The sequence below is a fragment of the Protopterus annectens genome, chromosome 4.part0 (genome assembly GCF_019279795.1).
Source record: "Protopterus annectens isolate FY-2018-M chromosome 4.part0, PAN1.0, whole genome shotgun sequence".
Classification (NCBI taxonomy): Eukaryota; Metazoa; Chordata; order Ceratodontiformes; family Protopteridae; genus Protopterus; species Protopterus annectens.
In genome coordinates, this window is record NC_056733.1 from 19,797,647 (window position 1) to 19,822,945 (window position 25,299).

Consider the following 25,299-nt stretch of genomic DNA (forward strand, 5'->3'; position numbering starts at 1 on the left):
GAGCTAATATCAAACAACAGTTTCAAGATTTGCAGTTGACTGAGGGGGAGGCACAGTGGCACAGCAGGTAGCGTTGCTGACTCGCAATAAGAAGTTCCCTGGTTCACTTCTCTGCTGGGGTGCCTTCTGTGTGGAGTCTGCATGTCCTCCGTGTGTTTGTGTGGGTTTCCTCTTGGTGCTCCGGTTTCCTCCCACATTCCAAAAGTATGGAATAGGTAAATTGGACACTCTAAATTGGCCAGGAGTATGAGTGTGAGTGTGCAAATGTGTAGTGTGGAAGAACTACTGTGGCAGGGCTAGCCACCAGCTGGTGTTAACCTTGGCTCTAGATGATTGTCACTGTTGAAGTGACACCCTGATGCCATGTGCAAAAATGAAAAAAAAATGGGTTGTGGATGGATGAATGCTTTTCAGACATTGTATGATATGCAAATATTACATTGTGAAGTGCCTGATTTGCTATCCAGCCCTTATGAGCTTTGGCAATTATTCCAGCAGATACTAGATCCCGAGCAGGGTTTGCCACTGCTGTCTTGCAAAGGGATCCAAACACCCATAACTATTCTTCTTCCCTCTCTACTATCCTCCCTAAGTTTGGCTATGGTATTCTACCTTATTTAGCAGGATCCTTACAGCATCCTGATGACATAGTACAGCTACCACCTACCATAATATGTAGATAAGTCGAACAGGATAGCATCTGCAGTCAGGATTACTCACCTCCCCTCCCTCTGTGGTAATTCTAGGCATACCCTAACTAGGGGGGCTCTATTGTCTGTGTTTGTATTTGTTTGTATATATGTACATATTATTTTTTTTCTTTTTGTGTTTTTTTCACTATTTTTTTGGCAACTTTCAATTTTTATCCAAAATTTGCTTCAAGAGGGGCAGATACACTGGGGTAAGTAGTCACTATGAATTGTGGCGCGCATCAGCCTGCCTTATACCCAAGACCAGGAGAGATGACGCAAGTGAAGTGCAGCCAGGCCGGTACTGTGTGGCCGACTTCGAATCCGCTATCCCGAGGGACAAGGGCAACCCAGACAACACCACTGTACTTTAGTACTACTACTACTGCAGCTGTGATATGTATGAAAATCTTTGTTGGAAGTTGCCATAATGGTAGACATTTGAGTAGATCACTGATGCAGCCCATGTTTCCTTCCCACCATCCCCTGCTTCCTTTCGGTGTGCTTCTGAGGTATGGATGACATAGTTTTTTCATATGTGCTGCCCTTTCTTCCCTCAGGGCCTCAGACATTCTGAGGTCTGGATAAACTTAGAAAACCTGCTTTATTTTTTTTGTCTCTGGTTCAGAGGCTGACGTTACTGTTTTTTTTTTTTTTTTGTTAGCTTAGATTTGGGCCTGACCTTTTCCCCACAGGACCATACCTATTAAGGGCCTGCTTGGCTATCCTTTTGATATCCTTGGCAAGAAAAAAAAAGGCATAGGTGGATGCTGGCTGTATGCAGGGAGTGTGCTGACATCCCTGAGGGCAGGTATCCATGCTAAACAGTTGCCTGCTCAAGCATCTACTATTATTGATAAGCTCTTAATCATAATTTCTTTTTCTGTATTTTTTAAAATATCATAGAGTTATCAGTTGATTAGTTACCCAGTGAATATTTCATATTATAATTTACTGATGTTTTGCATATTTGTCTGAGAAAAAAATATGCACATTTTCAGAATAAAACAGATTAGAGACTGAGTTAGTGATCTCACAGGAATGATGAGTCTTACTTTCGGAATTAGAGGGATGCAGAATATGCTTTCCTAACTTGGTGGATAGACAGCAATTTTAAGTCTGACCACTGCGTGTTGTTAGCCCCTAGATCTTTAATGATGATGTCATTTTTTATGATCTGTTTGTAGTCATATTTTGTCTGTTTTTACTAAGTTCCACAATGGCACATTCATTAACATTAGTGGTAAATTTATTACTGCTGCACTAGCTATATGATTTTTCTAGAAGATCTTGCATAGCATCATCACCATTTACTAAAGTAGTAATGTTATCCAGATTGCAACCATTAGCGATTTTGCTTATCCATGGCCCATTTCCAAGTTTTGTCTACTGTTTATTGCTAACATGTTACACTCTTCCTTTCACTTCTGTAATGAATTTAAAAAATGCCATTTTTTTTCTTTTACCATTTGAAAATAAATTGAGTTCATAATTAGATCTAGACGATTTCGTAAGATTAGTAAGTAGTAGGTGTACTTTGTTTAATCTAGGCTTGTGCTTCTCTTTTTTTTCTGTTGTTTATCTTAATGTTGTGATTCTACATAGTAATGCAGTGATTACATTATTTGTTTAATGAACTTGAAAGTTTGTCTTAAGTATACAATTTCACAAATGCAGAAGCTAATATCAGAGAATTCTGTGATAGGTTAACCAGGTAAACTCTTCAACATCAAATAAATGTTTTCAAATATTAATTGACTATTAATCAAAACAGTTTAGATGAAAAAGTACAAAATCCATGTAAGGATGACAGTATCAATACCTTATTAATAAACATAAGATTGTTTTGCTTCCCGCCCATGTTTATACCATATGTAACTTAACAAAGATAATATGTTTATATGTAACTAACACAGATAATATGTTTATATGTAGTTACTAGCCCATTGGCCCAAGAGCCATTTTAAACCAGCTTGCCCCCATTTATCAAAATATTACTCGTGTCAATATCCTAAGGAATTTTACAATTAATATAGGCTTGTAAACCTCAAGCTTTCTGTTACACCTTCCTGTTTAGCATGAAAGTACATTTTTTTCTTTCTCAGTCCTTGGTGACCATTGAGTCTCCCTCATAGCCACCAAGTTGGCCTGTTTGTTCCCACAAGAGTTGAGATGGACCCATTCATTCTTCATGAGTAAATATTGAGCACCTGGGTTTGTCTCAACAATTTGCTTGGGAAATCAGGGTTTCTTCCTTAGGTTCTAATAGCTCCCCATTTTACATTTGCACAATGTCCCTGAGGTAACTTGCAGTGGGCATATGCCTTGTCCTTTGAAGATTAAAATGTGGAATCTCCATCCTGAACATATACCTTTCAAATCTCCTCCCAGAGAAAGGCAAGCAAGCACCACTTCATTATTCCTATCTCTGCTGACCAGCTTTTCTGTGGCCTGAGCTGCTAGTTAAACCAGATCCGCTAGGCCATAGTCACAGCTTTATCTGCCTCTGCCACTGGGTTGGCACCAGCATTAATGAATACACATTTGTGAGACACAACTATTTATTTTATTTATATATTTATTAATTAGTATTTATTTGTTTACTGGGAAAGTCCGACTGGGCCATGACAAGCCTCTTTTCAGCAGAGGCCAGAGGGAAACATCCTTCACAGTTAATATGTCTTACATGTTATCATACAGTACAACTCAGTACAGTTCAATACAAGGCAAAACAGTAAATGTTAACTATCACACACAAGATTCACAAATTAGTATATAAATAAAAGAAAAACAGAGGAGATAGATCCTGGAAATCATTTTATTTCAGAGTTACATGTAAGTTTTACTGTACCAATGATAAAGTTAAGAACGTCCATTAATTTAATAGACAGGTACAATACAGTGTGTAGGGTATTACTACTAGACAGCAGATTGTTTGGTAAGATTTTCTAGGTGTGGCTAAGCTATTTGGTCATCTGATAAAAGCCCAGAAGCTTGGATTATGCACGAAGACCAAATGAGTATTATAGATAAAGGACAGATGGATAAAGTTGTAGCAACATTTAGCCAGGAAAACAGTGGCAGGAGCATAGTTTGGAATCCAAGTACAAGTCATTTCAGTAAATAAACCCTTTGATGGAGTCACACATTTAATGATATAGGACAGAAAGAAAGAGGTATTCCACAGCTTTAAGAAATTACCGATATTTTAAAAACAAGTCTAGAATAATGAATGTACAGAAACAAATTATTTTTCTTATTTAGTCTTCCAGATCTAATTATGATCTCAGCTTGTTTTCAAAGATTGAAAGCAGTAATAAGGTATTCTTTAATTTGGTCAGAATATGTGGAGAAAAACTGATGTGACATGATCTCCCAACCATGGGAGACAACAAATGAGCTTGCAGAAAAATATTGTGCGGAATTTAGAATAACCTAAGAAGTGTATCAGAGTGCTGTAGGGTTAAAGAAGGCATAGCTTACAGAACTGTAGACATGATAATCGGGTTTCATAAGACCAGGCAAACATACCTAGGAGTTTCCTTCTTGAATCGAGGAAGACCTAACTAATCCCCTATCAATTATGTTAAGTAAAATATTAGCTTGTGAGCACATTCACAACGTATGACAACAATCTGTATTTGCAAAAATGCACAAAGGGTGGGGAGGTTACATCAGGTCCAAGCAGTTTTAGACCCATCATCCTGACTAGTATTCTGTGTGAAATCCTAGTGTGTGTAACTTTAACTCACTAAGGAATACAATATTGATTGCCCTTTGATATCAGTCATGACTCTAGCATTGATTTATATTGTCTTTTTCCATTCAAGCTGATAGTTCCTGAAAGTCAGACCACATAGTATGCTGTAACTTAGTCATGGTACTTAATTTGTAGTATTTGGTGCCATGATTAAGCACACAAAATATAAGTTAGTGATTTCAGCTGAACAAGAAATACAGAACGCTGTGTTTTATTGTTCAGCTGAAAAGATTTTCTCACATTCATTTTCCCAATTGACTTTCAGCCCAAGCCAATTGTGATACAGCCTGAATGTAATGAGGAATGTGACAGTTACCAAACTGCCAGCAGGCATTAATGACTTTAGACTTGAGAGTGCATTTTTTTGAATCCTGTGGTGGTATTTGAAGAACTAGACATAGTAGCAACACTTCACAAATGGCTGACAGGGCATATTTCTTATCCTAACTATGTAAAGGCGTTTTACAGTGTCCCACACAATGGGATAATTCAGAAAAATAACAGCATTAAATTCCAAGCCCATGCATAATTTGTTGGGTAAAACAGTGATTAAACAACAGGAAGCAATGGAGTTTACCTTTTTATTGTATCAGGAGTTACCACTGGTGTCCCTATGGGCTCTCTACTGGAACCCCCTTTTTGTACTGTTCTTGCCAGATGTATTTATTTATTTCCATTTGTTAGCCAAGATAATGTAGCTGAGCCCACAGGGTCCTTTCTCAGGATGGCCAAGAGAGAAAAAGCTCCACATTCGAGTTTGCAAAAAATTAAAAATTTTTATAATGCACACACACATATATATATATATATATATATATATATATATATATATATATATATATATATATATATATATGTGTGTGTGTGTGGTGTGTATGTGTATATATATATATATATATATATATATATATATATATATATATATATATATATATATATATGTACTGATGTACTGTATGTATATGTATATACATATATATATATATGTGTATGTATACATGGGTCCACTTTAAAAATGTCGACTTACCAGAATGTTGACTTGCAGATCAGTGAGACCACAATGTTGAAAGTTTACAAAGCCGAACTCCTGGAACCTCACAATTTAACTCTGGGAAAGTAACCACTGGGCCACCATGATGACCTCTGCCCTGTTCTCCACTGCAGTGCAATCTTGGAGTTTGTATATTTAGTTAGAGGGGGTGTGAAGGGCAAAGCACCCCACATTAGTGGGTTTAGTTTGCTTCTGTTCATATTGTAGTGATTGGTGGTCCGGTGGTTACTTTTCCGAAGTTAAATTGCGACATTCCGGGAGTTCGGCTGTGTGAACTTTCAACATTGTGGTCTTGCTGATTTGCAAGCCTTTATATAATGGAGCAGTGGTGTTCTTCTGCATTGTTTCAGCATTCTGCCACTTTGTTAATGTACTGCGCGTGTGTATGGGACTTGCGTTCCCACCCTTACACAGTACATCAGTGCTTTGGAAAGCAAGCAACGAAGAAAGGAAAATCTTCATTGCGTCCATTTTTTTTCTGAGGGGGAAAAAACTGTGTAATCCAGAAAGTTTAGATGTACAACAGAGACAGAGCAAAAGTACAAGGAAAATCAGAGCACCTGGAGGAAACCCATGCAAACACACAGAGGACAAGCATACTCCTAACAGAGGGTGCCTCATCCAAGATACGGAGGTATGTTTCTTTAGTTTTGCATAACGTACCTGCTTTTCCTTGTATTTTTTTGTACCCTCCCTTACATACCTGTCAACCTCTTAGCTCATGAAAACTGCAAAGCCTTAGCAAATATTAATAGAAGATTGGTATATGATCGATTTTACAATGGGCATGCTGGTTGGAGTGACCAATCGGCATGCACATTTTTGAATGTTAATGAGCTGCTATTGTATAATATATTACATCATATCATATCATATTATGTTATATTGTAATATATATTATATTTTATATTATATTATATTATATATTGTATTATATTATATTATATTATAGCACAGTGGATAGTGTTGTTGCCTCACAGCATGAGGTTCCTTGGTTGATTCTTGGATGAGGCACCCTCTGTTAGGAGTATGCTTGTCCTCCGTGTGTTTGCATGGGTTTCCTCCAGGTGCTCTGGTTTCCTCCCACATTCCAAAGGCATGCAGTAGGTGGATTGGACACTAATTTGGCCATAGGTGTGACTGCATGTGTGAATGTATATTGTGGAAGATCTACTGTGGCAGGGCCAACCACCCAGTAGTGTAAACCTTGGCTGCAGATGATTGGCACTGTTGAAGTGACACCCCGACCCCATGTCCAACAATGGGTAAAAGGGGTTGTGGATGGATGAATATTATATTATGCTCAGTACTGCTCTTCATGTTTCTGTAAAAATGTTCTTAGTCCCACATTACTTGACTGCTTTTTTTACATATATTGATTATACTGAGACATCACAACCCTTCCCATCAGATATGCAGCACTGAAGTAATGCACACTCTGGAGTTTGTAATATGCATTTTGTAGCTTTAAACCAGGTTTCAGTAATCGTACAGATATCAACATCCTCCAGGTAGTGAGACTTCTAGCATTTCAAAGCCATATCTAACTCTGATTTTTTATCTTATAAAGTTTTCAAGATTTTTGAAAAGAGTTCTATTGAGACACGATGGGGTTGTACATGTTTATTTTATTTTTCTGAAAAAGCTGTACTGGATTATTTGATGAAACAGTGTCATATACCCAGGATTCTTATCAAGTAATTGAGCAACAATTTAACAGTTTCTATACAATTCTATTAATCAAAACTCGACAAACATATCTAAACTATATATTAATAACTGTTTGCAGTCCATACAGAATATTGCTTTACACTTAGTTAATATCAAATTGTACATATCTTATTTTTTTTACAAATGTAGCTCACAGTTGTCAAGTCTAAACACTTAAGATGGCATCTTCACAGAGTATTAGCTTCATTAGTACACTGATTCCACTTTTTCTACAGTAGTGGTTGTATTAATCAGATCTTAAAATAGAGGAATAATATTTTTTCCAGTTCATTGGGACTGGATAATTTCCTGTTCAGTTACTTTTACTTATTGCAGAGAGAAAGCGAGCCAGAGAGAGAGAGAGATAGGATAAGCCCACTGAGTAGGATTATTACCTGTCCCACTTTGCACTGGACAGTCCCTATTTGGCAGTTGTGTCCTTCAAGAAAAGGTAAAACAAAGGAAAATGTCCTGAGATTTTAGGATGAAAAAAATAGTTCTTAACTTTTTATAATAGTTGCATAAAACTTTTTTTTTTCGCAGAGATACCTTTTGTACCTAAATGTTTTATGAAACAGCATAAGCAACTCAAATGCTACAAGAATAAGCTTTTATATGGCAAAAAAGTGAACTTCTGTCCTTTCCAATAGCTATGGGTATGATTTGTCCTACAAAATCTCAGATTTCTACCAAAAAATTCCCACTTTGGACATTTGAAAAGGTGGCAACCCAATCAATGATTGCAAAGCACTTCTGCAGGTTGTTCATCTGACTCCAGGCAAACAGGCTGGAATGTCTTTGCCACTCGTCGTGGAACTTGTTTCCCAGTCATGCAGTACAGAATCTTGTCTATGACATTGTCTACTCAGACACCCACTAAACCGTGTGATACTTTTTTCTGTGTTTTTCAGTTGTTACCTCCTGGAGTTGCAGGAAAGCTTCCTTGAGAATGTTTTTGTCAATATCTCTCGCCTCCCTGATGCTGATGCAAAGTACAAGGAGAAGGAAGAACCATTTGCATTTCGAGTGGGAGAAATAAGGGTAAGATGTTTCCTCATGCTTTTTTTTTTTCTGTTTGCTTTCACCAGATGTCCAATTTTGAAAGAGATGTGACATAACCTTATAGTGTTCATTGTTTTAATTGGCAGACTTACAAAGGCATATATTCCTAATTCAAGAAGACACTAAACTGCTAGTATTCTGAGAAAAAAGGATTGTTTTACAGGCATTTGCAACAAAATGTCACCAGTCTCCTAATTCGTATCATAAATGTTTATAGCAGGAGTGGCCTAAGTGATTCACATGTAAGTAGCTTTGGATATAAAAAAAACAGAAGAGGCCACATAAAGATGCAACGATTTATTATCCTTGTACCTCGGCTTTTCGCTTTCAAGCGATAACCAGTACAAATCAATAGCAGAATAAATAGTCACATTAATTAGCTCAATGAATCAATCAATATTTAAATACCCATATTTTTTTAAAGCGACCAAGTACCATTTGGAGAAAAAGTGTTTTGGTATCGATTTTTAAGAATAAGGGTGATGTGCAGAGCTGTAGTAACTACAGAGGGATTAAATTGATCATTCACAGCATGAAGTTATGGTTAAGTGTAGTGGAAGCTAGGTTAAGAAGTGATGTGATGATTACTGATCAGCAGTATGGTTTCATGCCTGGAAAGAGTGCTACAGATGTGATGTTTGCTCTGAGAGTGTTGATGGAGAAGTACAGAGAAGGTCAGAAGGAGTTGCATTGTGTTTTTGTAGACTTAGAGAAAGCATATGACAGGGTGCCTAGAGAGGAGCTTTGGTATTGTATGAGGAAGTTGGGAGTGTCAGAGAAGTATGTAAGAGTGGTACAGAATATGTATGAGGGTAGTGTGACAGCGGTGAGGTCTGTGGTGGGAGAGACGGATGCGTTTAAGGTGGAGGTGGGGTTACATCAAGGATCAGCTCTGAGCCCTTTCTTATTTGCAATGGTGATGGACAGGTTGACAGACGAGATCAGACAGGAGTCCCCGTGGACTATGATGTTTGCAGATGACATTGTGATCTGTAGTGAGAGTAGAGAACAGGTGGAGGAGACCCTGAAGAGATGGAGATATGCTCTAGAGAGAAGAGGAATGAAGGTCAGCAGGACTAAGAGAATATATGTGTGTGAATGAGAGGGAGGATAGAGGAATGGTGAGGATGCAAGGAGTAGAGGTGGCGAAGGTGGATGAGTTTAAATACTTGGGATCAATAGTTCAGAGTAATGGTGAGTCTAGAATAAAGGTGAAGAAGAGAGTACAGGCAGGATGGAGTGGGTGGAGAAGAGTGTCAGGAGTGATTTGTGACAGAGTACCAGTAAGAGTGAAAGGGAAGGTCTACAAGAGGGTAGTGAGACCAGCTATGTTATATGGGTTAGAGACAGTGTCATTGACAAAAAGACAGGAGTTTGAGCTGGATGTGGCAGAGTTAAAGATATTAAGATTTGCACTGGGTGTGACGAGGGTGGACAGGATTAGGAATAAGTATATTAGAGGGTCAGCCCAGGTTGGAAGGTTTGGAGACAAAGCCAGAGAGGCAAGAATACGTTGGTTTGGACATGTGCTGAGGAGGGATGCTGAGTATATTGGGGAAAAAGATGCTAAGGATGAAGCTACCAGGTAACAGGAAAAGAGGAAGGCCTAAAATAAGGTTTATGGATGTGGTGAGAGAGGACATGCAGGTGATTAGTGTGACTGAGCAAGATGTAGAGGACAGGAAGAAATGGAAACAGATGATCCACTGTGGCGACCCCTAACGGGAACAGCCGAAAGAAGATAATGAATATGATGATGACCAAGTACCATTTTCTGGAATTTTGAAGAAGGTGGTGGTGGTGATGGACTTGTGGCCCATGGTGGTATCAGATGAGACATTGGGGAAAGTTGTTCCCTGAACATATTACATTTTCTTACAGACAGTTCTTATAGTCTGAAAGAGTTACTCAGTCACCCTGTTTTGGGACAGGCAATGTCTTCTAAACCAGTGGGCTCTTTCCCTTGTGGTAATTGTAGTGTATATGGAAGGATTAGGAGTATTTGCAACATTTTTATTAATGGTTGGAGGTTTGAGTCCCAAGGTAGGTTTAACTGTCATTCATGTGGTGGTGTTTACATTTTGGGTCGTGGGTGCAAAGTGGTCAAATCGTATATTGGGCAAACTGAAAAGAAAGTTAAAATTAGAATTTTGGAACATCTGGCCGACATTTGGAAGGGTTAGGAAGGGTAATATAAATAGCCTGGTTGCTAATCACTTTTTGAATGAACATTTTGGTGATGGGGAATCTTTATTTTTTAATATTTTTGTACAACCTATGGTGAATGAGAGAGGGGATTGTGTGAAGAAATAAAATCAACTTGAAACTACATTTATTTTTAATTACGGTACTCTCTCCCCTAGAGGTGTCAATCAGGAAATTGTACTTAATTTTTAATCATGATTTTTTTAATTTATAATGTTGTGTGGACATTTTTGGGTGGAGTTATGTATATAATATATATTTTTGGGGTGCATGGTTTAGCTTGATGGCACTTGCTCACTTTATAAAATATGGGTATTTAAATATTAATTGTTAATTGATTCATTGAGCTAATTAATGTGACTATTTATTCTGTTATTGATTTGTACTGGTTATCCCTTGAAGGCGAAAAGCCAAGGTACTAGGATTACAGGATAATAAATCATTGTATCTTTATGTGGCCTCTTCTGTTTTTTTTTTTTTTTTTTTTTTATTTCTGGTTCTTTGAAGAAGTGTTGCATATAAAGTCTGAGTATGATACTCTGCTAAGGAAGAGGCACTGACCCCACACATGGTTCAGAATGTACAGGTAATGATGGTCTTTAGTTTATAAATACAGACTGTAATGGCAGGTAAGGCCATTTGGTTTCTGATATATGCTGATTTCATTAGCTACATCTTGGATAGGCTGTCTATTTTCCCAATCCTTATAAGAACTAATTGATCTGTCTAATTTGCTCTTGAATTTTGTCCACAGTTGTGAGTGGTATTTCAAAAAGAAATGCATTCCATTTGTTACCAAATACCCATTCTAAAGACCTAAACCTTGCCTGTGATATAAATAGGATCCACTTGAAAGACAGGTATGTACCCTAGAGACTACCACATCTATGGAACAGGCTTCCCATCCATGTGAAGCTGAGTTCTTCCCTAACCTAATTCATGTGTAACTTGGACAACTGTATGGGGAACAGGAAATTCATCCCTGGTTTGGCACCTATGTCTCTAATGGACACAAGTAGCCTGTAAATGGTTTGTCTTCCAGGCCCCTGCTTGCAAGTGTTTCATCTCCCAAACAACTGCTTACACTTATCAAGGGTATCAGAACTTGTCAGATTTGGGATGCATGGCTAGACTTAAAAAGGCACTTCGGGTCGTTAGCCTAGTAAATACCTATGAATCTATGAAACAATGAATTCAGCTTCTATTCTGTGGAAAAAAAATACCCCATTGTACCACCTGTGAGACATCCGCCCTGCGCTTTCTTTTGTCTTCTTGTACATTGTTTTTTTTTTCTGAAATATTTCCTAGACTCTGATTCCCTAAAGTATGTTAAAAGTTTCTAGCATGACTCCTGGCTTCTTTCTTTTGTCAAAGATATGGACAACACATTCATTTAGTCTCTTTATAGTTGCTCTCTGATGAATAAGTTTGTATTTTTTCATCATTTTAATTCTGTCAGTCATGTATATCTTGCAAAAGGTGATTTAAACCAATCCTTGGAATGCTAAAACGATTCGGAAGGTTTTCTGAATAACAAGCTAATTTAGTTATAACCGTTCAAAGCTCTATAGAAGAGAGTTTATTGGCAATTGCTGTCTGCATACTGACTGCCTGTATCAGGTGTCAGCACAATGAGTATTTTTGGCAGTGCTTTCCTGGATGTAAATACAGTGACTGCCTCAGACAATTGTTACCACCTTCTTGGACATTGATTACCCTAGGACATGATTTACTGGGCCATTAAATTTGAGCACGGCAGGTACCTCAGAATATTTTCTGTTGGACATCACCAGTAAGAACCATGTGTACTTGGGATAGTACTTTATTAAACATCAGCTAGCTAACTTGGCACCTCCGCATCCATGGGAAACAGAGTTCCTCCCTAACCCAATTCTGGTGTAACTTGGAAAATTGGATAGGGAACAGGAAATTCATCCCTGGCTTGGAACCTATGTCTCTAATGGACACATGCAGCCTGCAACTGGTTCATCTCCCATGTCCCTCCTTGTAAATGTTTCATCTCCTAAGATAGGAGAACTTGTCAGAAATTTGGGGTGCATGGCTAGGCTTAAAAGACCCCAGTGATTGGTAGCTTTGTACAGAATTATGAACTTGAACATTGGTACTTTGGTAAAAGGTTTGTTAACCATTAGCTTTCAATGGCTACTTCAAGAAGTTGTATGTGACCATTAGCTGTTATAAATGTCAACTTGAGGACTTGGCCTGCTGTCCACTCACTAGCCACCTTAAGATGCAGCTGTGTTAAGGAATAAAAAAGACATTACTGCAACTGTCCATCTTTATAGTACAGGACTCAGATTTTGAATGTTATTGGATACTTCTCTGTATTTATTAAAATGATTGTTACATAGCATCACATCCTGAACTAATAAGAATGGCAGGAAACATGAGCAAGACCACAGACGGGCAAATACTTTTCACTAAACTGCATTACTGTGAGATTTACTAGGACATGAAGTTAGAAATGATTGTATGTGATCCTGCATTAGCTGTTATTAACTGCACTTTAAGACGCTGTAGTGCAAGTCATCGAGAGATTTAGCTAATTTGCAGTATCTCTTTGTTTTACCCCATCATTCCAGTGATAGCAGAAACGTGCGAGTCGTGTAAACCGTCTGTTAGACAACTGCCTACAGCACAATGTTTACTTATCATGCTGTAGCTGTCATGTCGGTGGTTATTTATTTTAGCTTGCCTGTAAAGTTTTTATTTCATCACATTTTTTGTGTCATATTCAGGAGAATGGTTATGTTAGGAAGTGGTTTCTTATCCTTCGACTATCAGGACAGTGGTAAACTTTAAAAGAGGCAGTGCATCAAAATGTACAGTAAATTATCAGACTGTTGCAAATCAGACAGAGGTAAGTGAAAGCCCTGTGAGCTTTCCCTCATAACCACACTGCAACGGCCGTACATGTTAATGTTATTTACTTTATTAAAAGGTGTAGAGCAGTGATCGCAATTGACATAGTTCAAATTCAACTTGGAGTTTACAAAGAAAAAAATGACTAAAGTAGAAATGTTTAGAAAACAAGGTACTTACATAGTACATGTGCCAGCACGTCATTGTTTCACACGTGTTGTTATATGACCATGTGGAAACATTCAGTTACGTGTGTAATAGAAGCACTCTGTCAAGTTTTGGTCATGTGATTTTGACATTAGTAAAACATTGACGGGGTGATTGCTTATGTACCCTGGAATGGAACATCAATAAGATGTGACCATGTGATGCTGGCTTATTTTTCTTTTACAGCAGTTATTACTTAGTGCCTTGGAATATGTTACATTTTCAGACCTGGCATTTAATGAAGATGATCCACACTGTATCTTGAAACAGCAATAAAGCAATACATAAACACACACACACACACACACACACACTTGTTTGTGTGTGTGTATTATATTATATATATCTATATATATATATATATATATATATATATATATATATATATATATATATATATATACACACACACATATATATATATATATATATATATATATATATATATATATATATATACATATATATTTATTTATTTTATTTTATTTTACATTTGTTGACCGGGCTAGTCCGACTGGATATATGTCCATTTTCAGCAGAGGCCCGGGGAGAAAAGGTCTAACATACAAACATTAGTAAGGACAGGTACAAAAATGTAAGCCTATATAATAGTATATACATCCAGATACATTAGATATAAACTATAAGTCAGAAGACAAAAAGTAAAAAGTATGTTATGATAAAAAAGTTTTCATAAAGCAGAAAGGTTGAGGGTGCTTAAATACGGAAAGAGAGTTAGTCAGGGTTGGTACAGGTATATATATATATATATATATATATATATATATATATATATATATATATATATATATATATATATATGTATGTGTGTGTGTGTATGTGTGTATGCGTAATGTATGGAATTATGACATTTAGTCAAGATGTCATAATTCCGAACCGCAAATCATCAAACTGTTAACAGTTAGACAAATTAAATAATTCAAAACAAAAAATAAATAAATAAAAATGCATCATTTTTTTGGAGGGGGCAAGCTCTGCTACACCTCCACTACCACCTGCTCATTTTATATACTAACTCCTTTAACTGCTTTATTCTGCTTCTCCTTCCATTTCTTCTCCATCATCACCACCCTTAAATACCCCCTCTTCCCACTCTCCACCTTTCTCATTAAAACCAATACACACATCTACCATTAAAAAACTCCTTCAGAAACTGAAGCCTTGCTTTAATGCCCCCGATAACATTCCTTCATACTTTCTTAGCATAGCTGCCGAAGCCATTGCCTACCCGATCAGCATTCTAATCAACCTCTCTATCCAAGAAAGTTTTGGACCCCAAATTTGGAAAAAAGCTTTTATTATACCTTTGCATAAAGGTGGCAGCAATAACAATATCACTAATTTCCGTCCCATCGCCATTCTATCTCCCATCTCTAAACTCCTAGAAAAGTGTATCCAACTACAACTCCTTCCCCACTTCATAGACAATCATCTACTAACTCCCACACAACATGGTTTTAGACCCAGTCACAGCACTGTGACCCTTCTTTCCTTCCTAGAAACTGAATAAAGCCCGGGACTCTGGCCACATTGTATCTACCCTCCTACTTGACCTCTTTAAGGCCTTCAACACTATCTCTTATAATCTTCTTCTAACTAAACTTTCTAAGCTTAACCTATCACCCTCCTCTGTGAACTGGTTCACCAGCTACTTATCCAAGCAAGCAGTCAAATGGAAAAAAGCCACCTCCTCATTCCTTAACACCCCAACTGGAGTTCCCTAGAGATCCATACTGGGTCCCCTCCTCTTCAATATATTTATTAACGATTTCCGCCACTCCATCCCTTTCACAAATATTATTCAATACACAGATGATTCAACTAGTATCTGTTCTGCCACCTCCATCCCTACACTCCTAAAGCTTACACAAGACGCATTCTCAACCACCAAACAATGGATGAAAAAAAATCATCTAGCACTCAATGCCTCTAAAACCAAATTAATGGTATTTATTCCATCTAAAGCCACCTCTTTCAATGTTAGCCCATTCTCTATCACTAGCAATAATAATACATCTCTCGAATTGGTATCAGAGGCCAAATTACTAGGGGTCCAAATTGACAATCAGCTTAAATTCAACTCCCACCTACAACTAAATATCAAAAAACCCACCAAAACTTGGCATGCTCTACCGACAAAATCGTTACCTCACCCCCTCTACTAAATTCACTCTCTCTACCACATTTCTCATCCCCTCCCTCCTCTATGGAGCCCCACTCCTAACTAACCTTCATTCTTCCCTTAAAACACAACTCTTCTCTTGCTATAACAAAATTGCCAAGTTCGCTACCAGCCATAAGTCCTCTACCAACCACTGTGTACCTCTCCACAAACTAAAATGGCTAGAACTATCCAATCATCTCACCTACACTCAACTTACTGTTGTACACAAGCTCATTTTCAACCCCTCCCTCTGTCCCTCCCTTTCCTCTGCCTTTAAAATGCACCTCCCTGATAGACTACTAAGATCTAACAACCAAAACCTAATAGAATTGTATAAACCAACTCATCCCCAGGTAAAAATCTCCTATCCTATGGTCTTGCACATCTCTGGAACTCCCTTCCACCATCCATTCGTACCACCTCAAACCGCTTTGCATTCAAAAAATCTCTTCACTCACATCTAATATCCCAGTGGGAATGCTCCTGCTTCCACCCCACATAATCTCCTCCCCTCTTCATACTAGCAACATCCATTTCACTTACTCTCCTAACTCATACATCCTGCTCTTGCATGTACTAAGCTATTTACAATGAATATAATAGAATGCACCTCTTAAGTGCAAGGTTCCTTAAGATGTAATGGCTTCTCAGTATTCATATTGTAATGTTTTTCACTAGTCTGTAGTATTTGTAATGATTGTAACCTAAAACCTTACTGTAATCTTGTTTATTTTTGGAGCTTTTCTCCCCAGGACTCCATTGAAAATGGGTTCATCTTGGCCCAATGCACTATCCTGGTAAACAAACTGCAAATAAATAAATAACTCCGAAATCACACTGCATTGGGGATAGGCAAATTTCTCAAACCCCTTTGTATTGGAGTCTTGCTCAAAAAGCCAATACAGCTGATTTTTGCTATCAGAGCTAAACAGGCATTTTCATCATTTGATGTAATAAAACATTGATCGAAAGTTAAATCCCATATATGTGTATACGCATAAATACATATATGTATTGAATCTTCAAAAGAGTGAACATCAATAGACCATTTTTTTTTAGATCAAACCGCAAAACATCAAATGAAAGAAAATATTTTTGTGGGGGGCAAATCCCCCCTGCAAACCCACACCCCATGCTAATTATTTATAGCAACTCTTAACTGTGGTGAAGCGGCAGAGTCCCAAACCCTGTTGTAGCATGGTCTGTAAATACTGAGCAGACAGCAGACTGAAAAAACAAAGTAAAAAGAATACTTGCTCTAAATGATTGCAACCGTGTGTGTGTGTGTGTGTGTGTGTGTGTGTGTGTGTGTGTGTGTGTGTGTGTGTGTGTGTGTGTGTGTGTGTGTGTGTGTGTGTGTGTGTGTGTGTTGGAATTATGAATTATGTCATTTAGTCAAGATGTCATAATTCCGAATCTCAAATCATCAAACTGTTAACAGTTAGACTAATTAAATAATTCAAAGCAAAAAACAAATAAATAAATAAAATGCATCATTTTTTTTGCAGGGAGCAGGCTCTGCTACACCTCCACTACCACCTGCTCATTTTATATACTAACTCTAAAATCACACTGCATTGGGGATAGACAAATTTCTCAAACCCCTTTGTACTGGAGTCTTGCTCAAAAAGCCAGTACAGCTGATTTTTGCTATCAGAGCTAAACGGGCATTTTCATCATTTGATGTAATAAAACACTGATCGAAAGTTAAATCCCATATATGTATATATGTGTATACACATATATACATATATCTGTATGTATATACACACATACATGAGTGTCTCATCAGCTATTGGATCCTCAAAAGAGTGAACATCAGTAGACCATATTTTGTTTAGATCAAACCACAAAACATCAAATGAAAGAAAATATTTTTGTGGGGGGCAATTCCCCCCTGCACCCCACACCCCATGCTAATTATTTATAACAAATCTTAACAACTGTGGTGAAGCGGCAGAGTCCCAGACGCTGCTGTAGCTTGGTCTGTTACACTGAGCATACAGCAGACTGAAAAAAAATTAAAAGAATCTTCTTCTTTCGGTTTTTCCCAGTTTGGGGTCGCCACAGCGGATCACCTGTCTGCTCATGATTGGCAGTGGAGTTTTATGGTGTCGAGTTGCCAGCCCGGCGCCCAACCTTCCACAGAAGGCACACACATGCACACACTCACACCTAGGGCCAATTTGGAGTGTCCAATCCACCTACAGCATGTCTTTGGGATGTGGGAGGAAAGCGGAGCACCCTGAGGAAACCCACGTGACCACAGGGAGGACATGCAGACTCTGCACAGAAGGCACCCCAGCCGAGGATCGAATACTCACTCTAAATTATTGCAACCGTGTGTGTGTGTGTGTGTGTGTGTGTGTGTGTGTGTGTGTGTGTGTGTGTGTGTGTGTGTGTGTAATGACTGAAAATTCTTCCTGAAATTAAACAAAACCATGGCCTGTTATCCATCTTAAGACTGGAGATTGTCAGAAAAATATTTCTCCATATCCTGTTTCCTGTATCTCAAGTTTTGAATGTCTTCAGTCTTTGTGACAAGACACTCCTACAGCAGGATTGCCATTAAAACTTTTTGTGCGCCTGATGAGGCCACCTAGTTATTCGGGTGTGGGTGATTCATATTGATTTTAAAGGAATGAAGTAAATGGAGCTTTCTTAGCTGTAGTTTAACTATTGCTTATTACATAACTTTTTGCTGCTATAACCTTATTTTGAAATCATTTTTGATCTGAGGTCTCCACTTTTAGTGCTGACTTGCATATGTGCAAGCAACACATCACTGCTACCACGCACACCCTTGGAGTCTCTGCTGTATGGGTCTTATGAAACCAGTTCTGGACCTGCATTTCAATATTTGTAGGTCTCATTCAGGACTTAATTCTGCTTGTCAGTGTGCAGTGTAGTGGCTGGATAACTGAGCTTGTCATTCTTTTCAAATTGCAGTTATCAACATTTTCAAAGTGATGGTATTGCCAAAAAGTTTTGATAATTGCACCATGACATTAACTGGAATATATAGTTCTTTGTGTTTTATCATTAGCTTATATCAGCAAAAAGGCATGAATTGATTTTAATTGGTTCTACAAATTTTGAGCTTATTTATTTATGTTTGTTTTTATTGCAACATCTTGTATAACTTTATGATACGTTTGACTGGAGAGCTTCTAAATGAAATGATGCATGCCTTCTAAATCCTTTTGTGCTGCTTAACAAGAGGATTCACTGTCAGAGAGTCAAATATGAACTGAATCTCAAAAGTAAAATACTTGAAAGTAAGTACACTAGCAGCTAATAATATAATACCCCATTGTCTTATGGTTGACATTGGGTGATTGTTTTTACATACTTCCCTTTATAAGAATACCATCAGGGTATTCACATAAGTAGGACAGGCGTGAATATAATTACGTGCAAACAGAACTGTTAATGATTTGTCTGTTGTAATAGACTTTGTTTTTTTTTTTAAATTATTGCCTTAAATGAAGGTTGACCCCTTTAAAACTTTGAGCAGCAGGCTAACGCATGGTATGACCACAGACTGCTCTACAGCTTTTTAAGGTATAAAACTCCCAAAAATAAATCAACAGCAGTATTAATAGTACTGGTATGTACAAGCAGAGGGTATAACTGTGAGAAATCAGTGTTATACAATAGCCGAAAGGTAGAATTGGGTATTTCTATTAAAAAAAGAATGTTGATGACTGCCTCTGAGAAATGTGTCTTCACTGGAAAATTCTTCAGTATATACTCTTCAGCTGTCAGCAGAGTTTGTAGGCTTGTGCATGTGACTAAAGATTGTTTCTTGAAATATTTTCATGACTGCAAGGTACTGTGCTGAACCTTAGGAGCCAAAGAATATGTGATTGCTGCAACAAATGTTTCAGACAAGCTAGAGCCTTTACTTTTTGCTTAGACTGTGGGCTGCAATTCTGAACTGGTAGGTACTACATCAAATAGAGGTGGTTTTTATTTAGTTTTTTTCTGTTATGTTGACAGAAAGCATTCTGGGTTTCTTTTATCCATCCATCCATCCATTTGTCCACAACCCCTTTTTCCCATTTTTGCACACAGGGTCATGGTGTGTCTTCAACAGTAACTGTCATCTAGAGCCAAGCTTTACACCACTGTGTGGCTAGCCCTGACTCTGTAGTTCTTCCACACCACACTCTCCCACGTACAGTCACACTTATGGCCAGTTTAGAGTGTCCAGTCCACCTACTACATGTCTTTGGAATGTGGGAGGAAATCCACGCAAACAAAGGGAGGACATGCAGCCTCCACACAGAAGGCACCCCAGCCGATAATCGAACCGGGGAACCTTTTGCTGTAAGGCAGCAACACAGTCTGTGTTTCCTGTATATTTACCTGAATTGAAGCAACTTAAATTTCCTTAAGAAATGCTGAACTGAAAGCAGTTTGCATTTGTTTATTGTCCTATCAGAACTTTCTGCATTGTATGAGCGTGAATAAAGCAAGGACATTTGGTTTTAAAGTATAAGGACTTGTGATTTGTCTGCAGTTCTTTCTTTCAAAATCGTCTGAAAAACTTAACTGAACTTAAAAACAAAATAGTAATAAAAAAATCCCCCAGCAAAATAAAATCAAACACCTTAGAACTTTATTCACAAAGGAGTCCTTTGTGAGTACCGTTTTAAAGAGTTTGGTTTTATTTTGCTGTATTTTTTCCTGTTTGTTTTACTTTGTCTGCAGTTTCTAGAGTTTGGTAACATCAGCTTTCATGTACTTACTAACCGTAGAGAGGAGATCAGTAGTTCTTCACCCGAGAAAAAACGACCTTATTGTTAGAGTCAGGGCCATAATCTTGGATGTATGTTTATTCTTCCAGGACTCTTCCACCCTTCACATCTTGCCAAGTGGGAGAGGATGACGATGGCACTTGTTAAGGTATGGCTTAAACTGGCCTGTCTTTTCCCTGTGTTTATAGGGTGACAAAAAAGATCCCCGTTCATTTACTTCATTGGCTCCTTTCCCTGTCTCTTTTCAGCACCGAGCACTTTGGAGTCTACTCTTCATATATATATATATATATATATATATATATATATATATATATATATATATATATATATATATATATATATATATATATATGTATATATGTGTGTGTATAATATATATATATATATATATATATGTGTGTATATAATATATATCCTCTGTAGCCTCCTTTTTTTATCAATATCATCTTTCACATTGGTGATGATGACTTCTTTCATATTGAATTAGGAGCCCTGCTTAAACCAGGCTTGAATGATTGTTTATAGATTCATAGATTCATAGATTAGTACTAGGCTAACTGCCCTTGCGAGCCATTTTAAGCCTAGCCAATTATCCCTTATGAGACTCAAACCCTGCACCTTGTTTTTGTAAGACAAACACCTTAACCATTAGGCCACCCTCCCAACCCAGTTTCCAATATTATCCACTAGATGTAAGTATGTTTTAGCATTTTATGTTTGCAGGTATTTTTCAAAGGGAATTGATATATTTCACATACCTCTCAACTGTACAGATTTTCACAGAATGTCCAGATTTTTGCCTTATATTTTTGTCCGTTTTTCATAAAATTGTGACTTTCTGGCAAATTAGTGGCAAATCATTAAAGACTGACTTTAGAAAATAAATGACAGACATTTGAGTTTTAGATTTCATACCCTTCAGAAAATTCATGCTAATGCAAAACCTGTTGTTCTATCAACTAAGTTTGTAAGAGCAATATTTAAACAATGACCCTATTTGTAGCACTTTTTCATGGCTTTGTCCAGATTCCTCACTCTAAGAGGTTGAGAGGTAATGCATATCATACAAGTGCCTTAACAGTTTTTTTTTTTTGGGGGGGGGGTTGATTAATTAAAAATGCTTTTTATGATAATTTGTGATTTAAAAAAAAGTTTACTATTTAATACTTTTTAAATTATTGATTCCTGATGACCTTGTCAGGAAATTGTATTTTTGTGAGGTTAAAGGAAGTTTATGTAAGGCAGCAAATGCATTGTGAAGAATGTTATGAAGATGCATTTAAATAATTGAAACTGGTTTAATTTGAACAGGAGGTCTCTGAGGTTTACTAAAGCTTTTCTTGATCATTCCTGGTCTTTTCTTTTCCTGTTGCTGGGTTTTGGGATGTGTTACTATTGGACTGTTGCTTGTGCACGCAATTTAGCTGCCTTTTCATTGCAGTCTGTTTTGTTGATTATTTTTCCATATTGGTAACCTCAGCACAGTATTACTGGGTTGCTTGTCAGGGAGTCGGTGCCAGTCTTGACCTAGATGCCCTTGAAGCCACTGTCACCACATAAGTGTTTAGTGCCTCGCCATCAAAGCCTTCCTTGACACTGACAGCAGTCTTGGTGCAGCAGACTGTGGCAGTCTCTTCTAAATCAAGTACTTCAATGGCTTCCTCAATACAGAGCGTTTTTGTTGCCAGGTGTTCCGGAGCTTATAACAGTGCATAGGCAGACTCGGTGGTTGGTTTGGTTGGTTGAAATCTCTGTTTGCTCTGGATATACATCAGCTCCTCCCCTGGATGCTCATTGGTCTAGCACTTCAGCCCAATCATCTTCCCCTAGAGAGGCAGTAGAAACCCTCCACAGGGACCAGTCAGCAGTATCTGGTGTAGTTGCTTTATTTTCACATTCAGACCACTTCTTCCAGGATTGCAAGAAAGAGAAAGTATAAAAGGAAATGCCTGGATTCTCCTACAGTCTCCCAGTGATAATAATCTCAAAAGAGAGCTTTCCCCATATCCTCACTCTCTCTGATGATCTCCAAATTTATGTACATTTTAGAAATGAGATAGTGACTCATGACTAACTGACCCACTTTCACTGGATAAGGTCATTTTGCGGGAGGCTCACCATTTTATTCACCTGGCTGTTTTCCTTGCAAACAGCATAGTCTTGTTTGCTGTGTGGACGGCTTAGCAAGTGCCAGATGTAGTGGCACCTGTTACAAGTAGACTAGGCAAGATCTTCCAACCTTCCCAAGGCCTAGGAATGCTGAAATATGCTCTTTTAGCTGACTCCACTTTAGTGGCTGTTGCCCTCAACAAAGACAGCCCAGCAGTTTATGCCTTTGATAAGGATTCTTGGACACCGGACCACTTCAGAAAGTGTGTGTACATGTCATTCACCTTTAATATTTGGGCTGTGAGTTTTATGATGCACATAATCCAGTGTGATATAGATGAGACAACTCTAGAGACACTGAACAAATTTACAGTAGATGTTAATTTCCCCAGTAGCTTTAGTCAGCATAAGTGAACTCAGTATGAGACTGTTGCATAACACAGTCGATGGAGTGGCCAGAGCAGCTGGGTCAGGTGGTATTGTTCATCACAAAACGTGACTCAGACATCACAGTTTTGCAGATAACTTCAAAATATCTTTCACCAGTGCCCCTTAAAATGGCTTATCATTGTTTGGCCTTAGGTGAAAGAAAAGCCGTAACAAAGCATGCAAGAAGGAAAAACATTCACAAATGTTGGACTTAATATTCATTGAGAACAGGAGAGCTTTTCACGTAATAAGAGGAGTACGTGAAATTTATTGTTCAAGAAGCATCACTAGCTACCCTTTGAACAGTGTTTTGACATAAACCAACATGGCCACAGAGATTTCTATAATGGTTACCTTGTTAGAGCAGAGATGTTCTTCAAAGTCAGATATGCCACTATCCTCCCACCAGTCACAACGAAAGATTTCCTGAAGACGTGTCTAAGTATCTCGGTCTGTAGAAGACGTCGGGGCCGAATCCCTCTAAACCTTTTAGCATGGCCGGACATCATGCAAGACAAGTGAGTCAGGATGATAGTATCCATTGGCTACATTATTCCCTCCTTAACCCCATCAAGGCCAGCATTCTTAATTCAGGCATCCCACCCCATTAAAGTCAGTTGGCTAAACAAGAGACAGCAAACTTGTTAGTAGAAAGCCATCCAAGAGGTCCAACCAGACCACATAGAATCCAGTGTTTGTCTTCTCCTGGGAATCAAAATGAATCCTAAATAAAGGACCTCCGGTCCGTATTAGATCTGAGTGACCTAGATTAGTTTGTAAGAAGAACAAAATTTTGGAAGGTCACAGTGTAACTGATTCTGACTTACATGTAAGAGGAAGACTGTATGTGCTCTTCATATCTCCAGGATGGCTAATTGTCCATCACAGCAGTCAAGATTATTCGTGTACTCGAATTAACCAGTTAGAATCAGTTCTGGGGCTCCCAGAATATTTGCCAATTGCATGTCAGGCTCAGGCTTTGTGAAATTTGAGACTTCTGTTACTTGGATGATGGGCTTCTGACAACTACAACAAGGAGGTCACTGATCAGTTCAGGAAAGTCACAACTGAATTAGTAGCAAGTACATACCTTTGTCATATGCCACCTGGATGCAATGGCCTGAGAATTTAGTCTTCTGCCAGACAGAACTACCAGAATTTAATCCTCCATCTGCATTGTCCTGTTAGCTTCCAAACTGATAGAAGCTGTATGCTATAAGTTTCTGGGTCTAATGGCAGAGGCAGTTTTCTTGGTTCTGTTTTCAAGATTCAGAATGGGGGCATTTCGGTAGGCATTCAGGGTCCAGTAAAATCAAAGTTCAGTCCAATGACCCTTCAAATTAAATAACCAAAGGTATACCATCAGTATCTTTACTGGTGGCTTCAACAGGACATTCTTTTGCTAGGCCTTTCCCCTTGTCCTTCCCTCTCCCAGCATGACTGTCATGACTGATGCATGCACCTTAGGCTGGGAGGGGGGCATTGCTTATGGCAGATGGACCAAGGGACTTGGTTACAACTAGATACCTGTCTGCATATCAACATCCTGGAGGAAAAGCCAGTCTTGTTAACGTTGCAGGCAGTGTGGTAATACATTATTTGGAGTGTGATTGCCATCTACTCTGGTAACATAGCAGTGATCAGGTATATCAACAAAGAGGAGGAATTAATTCCAACTCCCTCTGTTAGGATGCAGCGAGGCGATAGAAATAGTCGTTATCTACACCCTGCTAACTGTTTGCTTATTCCCAGTCAGGTCATTGCATAGCAGACAAGCTCAGCCAACATTTATTGATGCCTTATGAGTTGTCACTTAGTCAGAAGCAAATGCCAACACACACCCTAGGATACCCTAGTCCAGAAGTGACCAATGGGTCTGATTTATGCCCTTTCTCCATTTCCACTTATAGTGAATTTCTTGCAGAAACAAAGATATACTAGTCCAGGGTCATTCTCATATCCCTGATTTGGCCCTTAAGAGTACTATTCCCCATGCTATAACCTCATCCATTAGAGAAACCTCTCCTTATACCTTACAAAGGTCTATTGTCCCATCTGTCTGGCAAGCCTCACCCAAACCTTCAGTCTGTTAGACTAATGACATGGTTTCTCCAGTTCCACTGACAGTGATCCATTATTCATATCCTTGTGGCTTCTCATAAACCATCCACAAGTAAAATCTACAGAATACAGTAGATAAGGTTTTTATTATGGGCAGCTGAAGAAAGCTTAAAACTATTCTT

The 25,299-nt window shown here is 38.2% G+C and overlaps 1 protein-coding gene across 1 annotated transcript in view; it reads left to right on the forward strand.

The window, feature by feature from the left end:
• The window catches only part of ENGASE (endo-beta-N-acetylglucosaminidase), a gene marked incomplete in the record, with an annotated part of 426,929 nt that overhangs the window by 368,710 nt on the left and 32,920 nt on the right, over nt 1-25,299 (forward strand). Inside the window, 1 exon segment of the mRNA XM_044068061.1 lies at nt 8,122-8,251. Coding sequence (XP_043923996.1) covers nt 8,122-8,251 — 130 coding nt within the window.